This window comes from Hypanus sabinus, chromosome 4 (assembly GCF_030144855.1).
Source record: "Hypanus sabinus isolate sHypSab1 chromosome 4, sHypSab1.hap1, whole genome shotgun sequence".
NCBI classification, from domain to species: domain Eukaryota; kingdom Metazoa; phylum Chordata; class Chondrichthyes; order Myliobatiformes; family Dasyatidae; genus Hypanus; species Hypanus sabinus.
This window is the reverse complement of record NC_082709.1, coordinates 31,533,677-31,546,413: the sequence shown is the minus strand read 5'-3', so window position 1 is coordinate 31,546,413 and position 12,737 is coordinate 31,533,677. Positions and strand designations below refer to the sequence as shown.

Below are 12,737 nucleotides of genomic sequence, written 5' to 3'. Positions count from 1 at the left end.
CAGTCGACCTTCACTGATCCGACTAACTGTCATCCGGTTCCTTCGATAATCCGGTACTGATTTCAAATTTTCTGCATGACTTTAATTTCAAGTTTCCCGGGCCACCGTACCAATGTGCTGCACATTGTTTTGTTTGCGCTAGATCTGTTCACATATTGATGCACTCTTGTAAGCACAGACAGATGATTCTTGCTTATTTTCCTGCATTTATCAATATCATTTGCGTGAGGCGCGGCCACCCGACACCCGCCTGTCTCACCCACCAGCAGCAGGGGAGCTGCTGCATGCTGGGTCAGTCTGTCTTCTTGCCCGCCTGCTGGCAGTCGCGCACTGCCCTCCAGCATCGCCTACGACCTCAGATCAGGCGTGGCGGCCCACTGAATTTAAGTATATTACTAAGCGGAGGAAAGCAAACTAACGAGGATTCCCTCAGTAACTGCAAATGAAGAGGGAAGAGCGCAGCGCCGAATCCCTGGCTGCCTGGCAGTCACATGAAATGTGGCGTATAGAAGACATCCTTTCTCCGGCTTCTGCTTCTGCTCACCCAGATGTGCTGCCACCAACATCAACAGTTTTTGAAGAAACTGTTGTGTCAGTTTTAGCACCACTTCCTGATGCTTCACTCATTTTCAAGATGAAGATGTTGATGATCCTGACAGCTCACAATTGCAGATATGTAACTTTGCCTGAAGGTATATTAAATGTCTCATTTTAGAAGCCCAAGTGCTCAACTGTTCTGTGTAAGTTAATTCCTGTACATTTATCTGGACCATTTATTTTATCTGTGCCTGTACAGTATATTACTTAATTAAAATTTCACTTGCTACTCATTTAATATTTGTTTCATTATTATCTAACTTGTACTGATATACACGATATTTTAAAGGTATGATGAGGCAGTTAGCTGTTGCTTAATGTGATCCTTCTGTAGTTCGGCATTTTCACTAATCCAGCACTCCTCAGGTCCCAATGGTTCCAGATTATAGAAGGTCGATCTGTATTTGCTTTCAGGCTTTTGTATATTCTGCTTGATGTGTGGAGGAGGGGAGAGAGAATATTCAGGATGGAACGAGTCATTCGTTACATTGGATGCTTTATCAAGTCTTTTGATTAGTTGTAAAGGGAGCTATTGAGTCCCAGGTCTTGGTTTTGTGATGAGTTTGCTTGGAATATGGAATGTGGAGTTGTAGTAAATAAACACTAGTCAACTGTGGTTGTCTTTACTATCCATATGTTCCTGAGATGAAGGTTGGGCCGGGGGAAAGGTAACTTTGGATGTGTTATGATGGTAGGCAAATTGCAGTGGGTCAAGGATGTGCAGGTGGTTGGGGTTGTGCATGTTTGAAGAAATGGGACATGCAAAATTGCATGAAAACACGAATACAACAAGGAGAATTTTATCACAGTCACTAGAAATAATTCAGAGAAATACGTAAGTGATTTCAGTTATACTGAGACAAATGAAAGATTGTATGACTTTCAGAGGGAAATAGGATAAATACATGAAGGGAAACCAACATCAGAGCTTTGGGGAAAGAGCAAAGGGGTGGATCAAGTTGGATTTGTTTTCATAGAGTAGGATCAGTGGGCAAAATTGCCTTTTTTCAATCCAATTCACATTTAAGACAAGATACTTCCGTGGACAGTTTACAAATGTGATGTTGTTGGGTGTTTGTAAATGAAAATGTTTGAAATTTTCACAACAAATTTGACAGTAATGTACGTTTTGTGGATATAATAAATGACCTGCCAAATTTTCAGATTGTTTACCATATATTTTGTATGGACTTCTTAAAAAAATAGATATTTTCATTTTAGAAATAGAGACAAAGAGAGACACACAAACGTAGATCGTGAATCAGATCACAAGAAGAGGACAAAATCACCATCACCTATAACAAGGAATCAGGAAGATGATGTCACTCAAAGTTCCAATGAGCCCCCATCGAAAAAGAAAAAGGCAGAATTGGATCCTATTCTTACACGGACAGGTGGGGCATACATTCCTCCAGCAAGGCTAAGAATGATGCAAGAACAAATTGCAGACAAAAGCAGGTAAGATGAAAGTTGTTAAAATCGGTTTCTAATTTGCATAACTAAAGTAGTGAATAAATATAGTATTCCAAACAGTGTATCTCTAATTTTTTTTAAACCCTGATTTTAATTTATGATTTCTGTCAATATGGAATCCTTTTTTCTTTTTATCAATCCAGCTCTTTCTTTTCCCAAAATTTTGTTCTTTGTTTTCTGGTTCTCAACACTTCTATCAAGAACAGTTCTTCTTTAAGAGCTGCCATTATGTTGCCTTATAACACCATCAAGGGAGCATATGATCCTGTGTGCTGCAGTCATGCTCTTGACCTGCTTTGACACCTTAGAATTTGGGTTTGCATATCTTCAGCTCTCTTTTTTTTCTGCATGTCCTTTAGCAATGTACCCTTTCTATTTAAGTTTGTATATCGCTCTACATTCATCCTTCCAAATGCATAATTTCATCTCCTACTTACAATTGCATTTCACTATACATGGGAAATTTGCCACAAAAGTCCTCATTTTCTACAGCAGTTGGTTCAGCTAACCATTTGGTTGTGAAGTGCTGTCTTGTTCATCCATCTCATTAGTAGACTTCAAGAAAAGCTGTGGTTTTAGTATAAATCCTTGGTGATTACCATTGCAGACCTTCCTTCAGCCTGAAAAAGCCTGTTCTTTTTTGTCCAGAAGCTGGTTTCCAACACTTGTTGATTTCATTTAACCCATGGATTTTTAATTTGATTTTACAGGAAATAATTTCCAGATTACTTTAATGTCAGGAAGTTCATGAGTGTTCACATGAATTCATGACTACTGAGATAATGCATTTGGGATGACTTGAGTCTTTGGGATTGCTTCTGGAGAATATGGCGCTAGTACTACTGAGATGGGTTGTGGATAGAAGTAAAACGACTAGGAGTCTGTAGATTGGTAGTTTTAGTTAAAATGGTCACGGTCACAGAAAAGGAGGATAAATTAGTGAGGAACAACTATTGGGAGCACACCGTAGACTTCCAAACATACTGCTTGAGACAGAAGCATAATTGAGTTTTCGCATTTTGTCAATGGCAAAAACAGCAGAGTAGTAATCAGATTAGAATTATGCCAATACTAAATGACATACATTAAGTATTTACAAAGCACGAGACTTTCATTACCAATATTTAGTGAACTGAACAAGATGGTGGGTAATTCTGAGTTTGGCTTGGCACCCAGAAGATAGAAAGAATATTAATTGGAGGACAATTTTAAGGTAATGATCATAATAGAAAACTTAGCTTTGCTGTGAATCAAACTGGAAGAAAACTAGTGGGACTGGACTGTGAAATGATTGAACAAGAATAGGCTAGAAGACCAATCTCTCTCAAAACAACCGGAGGCATTTAAGGAGGAAATTCGGCGAGTTCAGGGTAAACATGTTGCTACAAAGAGAAAGGGTGGAAATACCAAGTCTTGAATTTTGGAGGGTGAGATGAGGCAAAAAAAGGGAAAGATGAGCAGAAAACCATCAAAATAAGCAAATTTATTGCTTATTTGCATGTGGAAAATACATTGATTGGATCACCAGAAAGGATCTTTTTGATCAATTGTCCTTGACTTGTAATGTCTACATATTTTCTGTTTCCTTTTAAAACCTAACTATTTCCTGACCTAGTGATCAACACCTTCAGTTTTTCTTTATGGTGAAATCATTTGAAAATCAGACATTCACAATCCATGTGCTAACAATAAGTGCCAGATTTACTAATTCATCCATATCACTGGTTCCATTTCATAGCTGTCTGTTTGATGTTAGGTTATCAAGTTTAAATTTATTAAAAGTAGAAGTTTTTGGTTCCCTTTGTAATGTCCTTTAACCTCTGGTTTTCTCTTCTCTCACCACTCCCACCTCCAAAGCTACTAACTTAGTGGAACTTCTGTTTTTCTAAGTTCAAATAATTTAGAAGTTGCTTTTGTTTCCCTTTTTCAATGCCTGTTATTTTTCTTTTCCTTTTAATGCACTGAGGTCTGTTTCTGTGCTGATAGAATTTTTGTCTTTTTGCTGTAGTTTGGCCTATCAGCGAATGAGTTGGGAAGCTTTAAAGAAGTCAATTAATGGTCTCATCAACAAAGTGAATGTCTCAAACATAGCTAATATTATTCATGAACTTCTTCAAGAAAATATTGTTCGGGGAAGGTATGTATGTGTGCACTTCATATGTCTGCATCCTGAGCAATTTTTTATGCTTTGTTAAGTGTTTGTAGCTCATAGATTAAGTGTTGTTATTGTTTTACATAACTGCAAGCATTTGCCTGCAGTTCCAGAAAAATACTTAACACCTATATTCAATGATTCCCCTCTTCTCAGTCTCCTCTTAATTGAAGGGTATGGCCTGAATACTACTTTATCCACCACACTGGTTTAAGTGAGACCCAGTGTGGTGCATGGCAGTTATATCATCTAAACAACATCATATGGGAATGTTGTAATGCTTTGTCAGTGGGTTAAGCCATTCCCCATTATGACAGTAACAATGGCATTCACAGCTATTATTGGGAGAAGACTATCCTTTGGAAAAATCAAACTGCAGGAGTAATAAAATCAATTGTTGACTCAGTTTCCTATGCTACATTGATGACTGCTTCCTGCACCCATGCAGAGCTCATCGACTTCATCAACTTTACATGCCACTTGCACCCTACCCTCAAATTTGCCTGATCCATTTCTGACACTTCCCTCCCCTTTCTCAATCTCTCTGTCTTTATCTCTGGAGACAGCTTATCTACTGATATCTTTTATAAACCCACTGATTCTCACAGCTACCTGGACTATACCTCTTCCCAACCTGTTAATTGTTTTAAAAAAAAGCCATCCTCTTCTCTCAATTCCTCTGTCTTTGTTGCATCAGCTCTCAAGATGAAGGTTTTTATTCCAAAACTAGGGTATGTCCTCCTTCAAAGAAAGGGGCTTCTCTTTCTCACCATTAACACTGCACTCACTTGCAACTCTTCCATTTTACACACCTGCCCTCACACCATCCTCCCACGACCTCACCAAGGATAGGATTTCTATTGTCCTCACCTACCACCCCCCATCCAGCACATAATTCTCTGTAGTTTCTGCCATCTCCAACAGGATCCCACCACCAAGCAAATCTCTTCGCTCCCCCACACTTTTTGCTTTCCACTGGAATCACTCCCAACGCGACTCCCTTATCCATTTGTCCCCCTCCACTAATCTCCCTCCTGGCACATCCTTTCAACCAGAACAAGTGCTACAATGCCCCTATACCACCTCCATCACTGCCATTCAGGGCCCCAAACAGTCCTTCCAGGTGAGGTAACACTTGTCTGTTGGGGTCATATACTGTGTCTGGTGTTCTCGGTGTGGTCTCCTGTATATCGGTGAGACCCAAGGTAGATTGGGACACCACGTTTTTTAAGCACCTATGCCCTCTCCATCAGAAAAAACAGGATCTCCCAGTTGCCACCAATTTTAGTTCTACCTCCCATTCCAAGATGTCAGTCCATGGCTGCCTCTGCTGCCATGATGAGGTCTCAGTCAGGTTGGAGGAGCAACACCTGGTATTCTGTCTGGGTAGTCTCCAACCTGATGACATGAAATCAATTTTTTGAACTTCTGGTAATATCCCCTCCCTCCCTCCTGAACCATTAACCATTCTTATTTCCCTTCCTCATCTTACCTCCTTACCTACTGATCATCTCCCTGTGGTGCTCCTCCTCCTTCCCTTTTTTCCCTGGTCTTCTGTTCACTCCTGTCACATTCCGCCCCCAATCTTTATCTCTTTCAGCAATCGACTTTCCAGCTCTATCTCACCCCTTCCCCCTCCCGTTTCACCTATCACCTACTACCTTCTATTTCTTCCACTCTGCTTCCCCTCCCCATCTTACACAGACTTCTCATATCTTTTTTCTCCAATCCTGATGAAGATATTTGGACCAAAATTCAACTATATTCTTTTTCATAGATACTGCCTGGCATTTTGTGTGTGTTGCTTGAATTTCCAGTGTTTGCAGATTTTCTCCTCTTTGCAGTTTTAAAAGGAAATTTGTTACTGCTCTACCTTGCAGCATTTCCTCTCCATGAAAGTGAGTGGAGTTATTGAACCTGCATCAGGTCTGACATGATAAGCTATGTTACAGTTAGCACGCTGCCTCTTAACTCCATGTGTGAATAGTCATCAAATCACAAGCACATTTAGAATTTTCAATATTGCACTTGAGATTCCCTTACTGGCACAATGCTAAGGAAGAGTGAGGGTAAGAAAGTGTTAACAATTCCATGTTGAAGAACTGGCACTTATAAGAAAACCCTGGACCTTTATTTGGCATTTGTAGAAAATATATCCCAAGCTTAAAAATGTAACCACTACTTTCACGTTCTTAAATAAAAACCAAAGCTTTATTGTTATAAATAAGCATATGTAAGATTTATACATGTTGTGTATTTAGATTTATTGTGATTGTTACCAAACTGGTTTGCTCAGTTGGAGTATTAGTATGGATAACAGGAAATGAGATGGAAATTCTTAAATTCAGTAATATTTCAAATTGAGTTAAATTTAAATCTCAACACTTTAAAGGTACTGAGGTTCTGTTTTCTAAATATTTGAAAATGTGTTCAAAAATAAACCTTTTATAATATATATTGCTTTCCAGTACTCATCTATGTGTTCTTTTCATACAGGGGATTGATTTCAAGATATATTATACAGGCACAGACGGCCTCTCCTATATTTACACATGTTTATGCTGCTGTTGTGGCAATCATAAATTCTAAGTTTCCTCAAATTGGGGAGCTGATTCTCAAAAGATTGATTTTGAACTTTCGCAAAGGTTATCGCAGAAATGATAAGGTGAGCAGGTATTTTTGTTAGAGGTACCAGTTGAATATCATATATAAAATATAACGTATAACAATTACAGCATGTAAACAGGCCATGTCGGCCCTTCTAGTCTGTGCCGAAAATATCGAAAAATTTAAGAAAAGGTTTTTAGTATCCACAAACCTTTTTCCATTTGCTGACTAAAAATGTAACACTTTTTTTTCTTTCCAGCAACTGTGCCTTTCAGCCTGCAAGTTTGTAGGTCATCTTGTTAATCAGAACGTTGTAAGTATAGCTTCAAAATTTCTGTTCCTGCCAGTGTCAGTGTAAGGATAATTGTTCAATTTCACTTGTAGAATGGGACTTGATTTGCATTTGCTGTTAGCTGGAGTTATTGAACATTTTGGGAATTAGCTGAACATTTTAATTTCTTCTACAAATTCCAAGGTACTATAATTCTGATATTTTTGGTATAATGGTGAGTTCCTATTATTGGAGCCAGGGATGTTTAGCTTTTATATGTGAGCATGACTAGTAAGCCATCTTACCCTTGAGCTAGTTTACTGTTCATCAAAATCATCTGCCTAGGCTGGATTCTGGATGCCTATCAGGGGGAAGCATCTTCCCTGTACCCATCATATCAAGCTCTGTAACATTCTTTTTTAATTTTAGTCCATAGATCAATGAGATTTTACTCCGTGTGGGAATGGCGTGGTTTCTGAATTACTGAGCTAGAAAATCAGTGACTAGTAGGGAAAATCCAAAGGTAGACGTTCCAATACCACCTTGGCCACTATGGAACTTAAATTCAGGTTTTCATATCCTCCCAAGATGGAATTTTAACAGACTGAGTCATTAGAAAATTAGAATCATTTTTGTTCCATCTGTAAGGAGTTTCCTGAAAGTGAGAAAATCTTACTCTTAACGTTTACATGATTCAAAATGCACCATTGTGATTACTTCCCTGAAATGGCCTGGCAAACGCCTCAGTTCAATTCAGTGTGTGAATAAAGTGCTGGCCTTGCAAATATAACCCAGATCCTTACAAAAGAACAAAACAATTTGAACTTTTGGGCTCTGCTATCAGCAAGAATGAAACACACGGGCCTTACTAATTTTTTTTTGATTGGAGATTCTCAGAAATTGGTCACCTTTTGAAACCCACAGGGGTGGGTCTATGTACAGTGAAAATGTAGGCCATTTAAGTTTCCATTTGGTTTCAGATTACCAAAATGAACATAGAATAGTACAGCACATTGCAGGCCCTTCAGCCCACAATGTTGTGCCGACCCTCAAACCCTGCCTCCCATATAACCCCCCACCTTAAATTCCTCCATATACTTGTTTAGTAGTCTCTTAAACTTCACTAGTGTGTCTGCCTCCACCACTGACTCAGGCAGTGCATTTCACGCACCAACCACTCCCTGAGTGAAAAACCTTCCTCTAATATCCCCCTTGACCTTCCCTCCCCTTAACTTAAAGCCATGTCCTCTTGTACTGAGCAGTGGTGCCCTGGGGAAGAGGCGCTGGCTGTCCGCTCTGTCTATTCCTCTTAATATCTTGTACACCTCTATCATGTCTCCTCTCATCCTCCTTCTCTCCAAAGAGTAAAGCCCTAGCTCCCTTAACCTCTGATCATTATCATCAAAATGAGTTTGAGCTCGAACTACTGTAGATTAAGTTTTTGAATTTGTGTTACGAGGGGAAAAGCATCTAATTCAGAATTAGATACTCTAGTTTAAATGTAAGCTGAGGTCTCGAAGATGTAAACACAGTTGGCAATTCTGACAATAACAGTGAAATACAAAGTCATTTTAGTGCATTTTGAGTTTGGTTTTTGGACATCAGATTACTGAATCCTTTTAACCATTAGTGGTGTATATATTTAGTGAGTTTATCATTTTGATTTGTAATGTCTCTCCTCTATAGGCATATATTTCATTAATAACATTCACCTTGCAGATCTTGCAGTTTCCATCTTGGTTCAACTTCAACTCTGTTAGTTCTTTGGTTCTTGACCATTCCTTAGCAAAAAGTGCATGTGTTTACAGGCAGCAAGATCCTGACTTGGGCTGACAGATAAACTTGTATTTGTGCCAGGTGTGTGTCAGTAGATTGTCATCTCCAATACAAGAAAATCTAACTATCCATGACATCTGCTGACATCACCAATGAATTCACCCACCATCATTCCAGGGATCACCATTGACTAGAAATGCAAGTGACGCATCCAGGTTGTGACCTAAAGGACAGGCTGCATAAAATTTGCCCCAAAGCCTGCAAGGCATAAATCAGGATCATGAAGGAATATTCTCCATTTGCCTTAGGCAGTCGTATCCATTCCTTTAAACTTCATTCCTTCAAAGCAAGAACACCATGGCTTCACTACAAACCTTCTGTAAAATGAGCTGTAGTTCTTGCCAAAGCTGCTTTGACAACACCTTTCAAACAATAACCTGTAAAAATTAACTGTAAGGCTTCCTCATGCAGTTGATCTGTACAAGAACAATGGTTTGCACGTCAACAAGAGCTACCAATATCCTTGAAGGGAAATTTGTTTGTGCTGCACAGGAGGATTTGAATTAAATTGGCAGAGGGTAGAATTCTGAACAGGAGTAAGTTGTGGAATAAAGCAGAAGTCAGCAAAAGCAATTCTAGTAATCCAGTGACTTAGTAAAGGCAGGGAAAGGCAGTTACAAAGCTGAGTTTATTTTGAAACGTGAAATTTAATAGGTAAGGCAGATGAACTCAGAACATGAATTGGCCCTGACAATTGGAATGTTATAGCCACGGCTGAGAGAAGAGTGCGACTGCAGCTTGTTGTTTCATAACACGGATGCTACTAGTATGGAAGAGGTAAAAGTAAGTGAGGAGGGGATATATTATAGACTACTTCTCCCCTCCCTCCCCCCCCCCCCCCAATAGTCAGTGGCAACTTGAGGAGCAGGTGTGTTTGTGTTGAGGAATTGCTCATAGTTGTAAGGATAATAGAGTTGTATTTGTGAGAGTGTTAAGGGCCTGAATGGGATGGAAATTGTGAAATATGTTCCAAAATGTTTCCCGAGCCAATATATGTATATAGAAAGGACCGTGATTCAAAGATGCAATTCTGGTCCTCTTAAATGAAGCAAGGAAAATAAATAATGTGGAAGTTAGGATGTACTTTGATGATGAAAAAGTATAAAACAGGTCCACAAGCTAGGGTCGTAAACTGGAGTAGAGCAAATTTTGGAGGAATTAGACAGGATTTAGTAGAGGTTGATTGGGTGAGCCTCTTTGAAGGGAATCAGATTTGGAGTTGTTATTGCTGCCATATCTCATGAAATTTGTTATTTTATGACGGCAGTACAGTACATTTAAATAATACTGTAAGTTACAATAAATGAGTTATGAAAAAGAAGAATACCAGTGTAGTGTTCATGGACCATTCAGAAATCTGATGGCAGAAGGGGGAAGAAAAAAAGGCTTTTCTTAAGATGTTGAGTGTGAGTCTTCAGGTTCCACCTCCTGATGGTAGTAATGAGACGAGGCCATATTCTTGATTTTGAGGGTCCTTGATGATGAATGCTGCTATCCTGGTCTTACTGGGTACTGATACGATTGATGACCTTTTGAAACAGATAGGAGTCATTAACAGCATCAGTGAGCAGTTGATGATGTGCTCAAATGCTCCAGCTCGTAGATCAGCACAAGTTTTCAGTACCCTGTCATGTATACTGTCAGGGCTTGATGTCTTCTGAGGGTTCGCCTTCTTGAATGATGTTAGAATGTTGGCCAATGAGATCACCAAATGCTGTGGGGATTCGCACAGGTGTAATTTTATTCCCCCTTTCAAAGCATGCATAAAAAACATTGAGCTCATCAGGGTGTAAAAGCAGTATAGCCATTTATGCTGTTAGCTTTTCACCTTGTAGGAAATAATGGCCTGCAAACCCTACCAGAGCTGTCACACATCTGATTATGTATTCAACTTCACAGGGAGCTGCAGTTTTGCTTTCACAATGGCCTTTCATGAGTCATACATTGACTTCTTGTTGGGCTGTAGTCCAGTGTCTTGAACGCTATTGATCTAGCTCGCAGCAGCCTGCTTCATCCAGGGCTTCTGTTTTGTGTATAGTAAGTATGTTCTCGAAGACACTCATTCATGCAGATCTTAATGAAGTCAAATGGTAGGTTGGAGGCTTTTAAGAGTGATAGCAAGAGCCTAGGAGCAACATTTTCCTTTTAGGGTTGAAAGGTAAACCTGGCAAGTTGAGGGAACCTTGGCTGGAACCTTGTCAAGAAAAAGACAAAAGCATACATGAGGTTTAGGAGGTTGCGATCCAGCTTATTCCTTGATGACTATGATAAGATTAGGAATACTCTTAGAGAGGGAAATTAGGAGGGCAAGGCAAGGTCATGAGATGAATTTGGCACGCAAGGTAAAGGAAAAGCCTAAAAGTTTTGAAAGCTACATTATGAGAGTAAAAGGATGACTAGGGAGAATCTAGATCCCTTTATAGATCTGTAGGGCCCTCTATGTCTTGTGCCTCGGGAGATGGGTGGGATTTTTAATAGGATATTTTGCCTTGGTATTTACTCAGGAGAAAATCATAGTTGGTCAGAGGATATGGGAAACAAATGGAGATGTTTTGAGAACATTCATATTAACAGGGAAGGTGTATTTACAGACAGGGCATTAAAGTGGATAAATCCCCAGGGCCTGACAATTGATGATCCAGAAGACTGGAAGGTGGCTAACGTTCCGTTGTTTGAGAAGTGAAGCACGGACAAGCCAGGGAACAGCATGCATGTGGTGAGAAAGGTCCCACTGTAATGGGAAAGTTACTAGTGGGAATTCTGAGGGACAGGATTTGGATAGACGAGGTCTGATAAGGAAGAGTTAGTATGGTTTTTTGCATGAGAAGACATGTTTGACTAATCTTTTAGAGTTCTTTGAAGAGGTAACAAAGGGTAAATGAGGGTTGGCTGATGGATGTTGTCTATTTGTATTTTAGCAAGGCTTTCAACGAGTTCCCTCATGGTATGGAGGATTAAGTGCTATGTAGTCCATGGAGAGCTCAATTGAGGGTTTCAAAATTGGCTTGGAAGTAGAGTGGTGTTTGAAGGCTATTTCTCAGAATGGAGGCCAGTGACTAGGTGGCGCTGGAACCTTTGTTATTTGTTACATATAAATGATTTTGATGCAGTTGCTCAAGTTTTGATCAGTAGGTTTGTGGAAAAACATAAAATTGGGAAGTGTTGATCATGAAGAAGGCTATCATCGATTACAAGGAGATCTTGATCAGAATGAAGTTCATCACTGGCTGATGTTGTGAGATCAATTACTGAACGTCATGGCAAATTACATTACATTTTGGTTTGCATATGTTCTCAGGCACACACTCATCCACACAGGTCACACATGCCACAATTATCCACACAGGTCGGTGATTATTGTGGCATGTTTATTCTGATTCGAGATTAATCCTGAATGTTGTCCAGTCCACAGACTCAAAGCAGTCCAATAGGTGCTCCTGTGCCTCCTTTGGCCATACCTTCTCGTTGGCTTGCATGTCAGGAGTAGAAGTACAGCCAGGTGATCAAACTTTCTAAGGTGTTGGCGTGGGATGGCCAAGCAAGTGTCCGTGATGGTGGTGTAACAGTGGTAGTGTGTTGGCTCTTCTGGTTCTGTAGGTGATATGTTGGTGATAGTTAGTCAGGCATATTTCAAGCTGTCCTGGTTAAATTTGAGGGATAGGCTGAAGGATAGCAAATAGATTTCAATACAGGTAAATGTGAAGTGATGCAATTTGGAAAGTCAAAACAACTGAGTACTATGTACGAGCAGGGTAAGGATAAGTATTGGGGAGTTTAAAGAAACATATAGACTTATGAATA

The 12,737-nt window shown here is 39.7% G+C and overlaps 1 protein-coding gene across 1 annotated transcript in view; it reads left to right on the top strand.

The window, feature by feature from the left end:
- The window catches only part of cwc22 (CWC22 spliceosome associated protein homolog), a 96,440-nt gene that overhangs the window by 53,067 nt on the left and 30,636 nt on the right, over positions 1 to 12,737 (top strand). The window contains exons 6-9 of the mRNA XM_059966785.1: positions 1,819 to 2,055; positions 4,079 to 4,207; positions 6,719 to 6,887; positions 7,089 to 7,142. Coding sequence (XP_059822768.1) covers positions 1,819 to 2,055; positions 4,079 to 4,207; positions 6,719 to 6,887; positions 7,089 to 7,142 — 589 coding nt within the window. The remainder of the gene's footprint in view (positions 1 to 1,818; positions 2,056 to 4,078; positions 4,208 to 6,718; positions 6,888 to 7,088; positions 7,143 to 12,737) is intronic.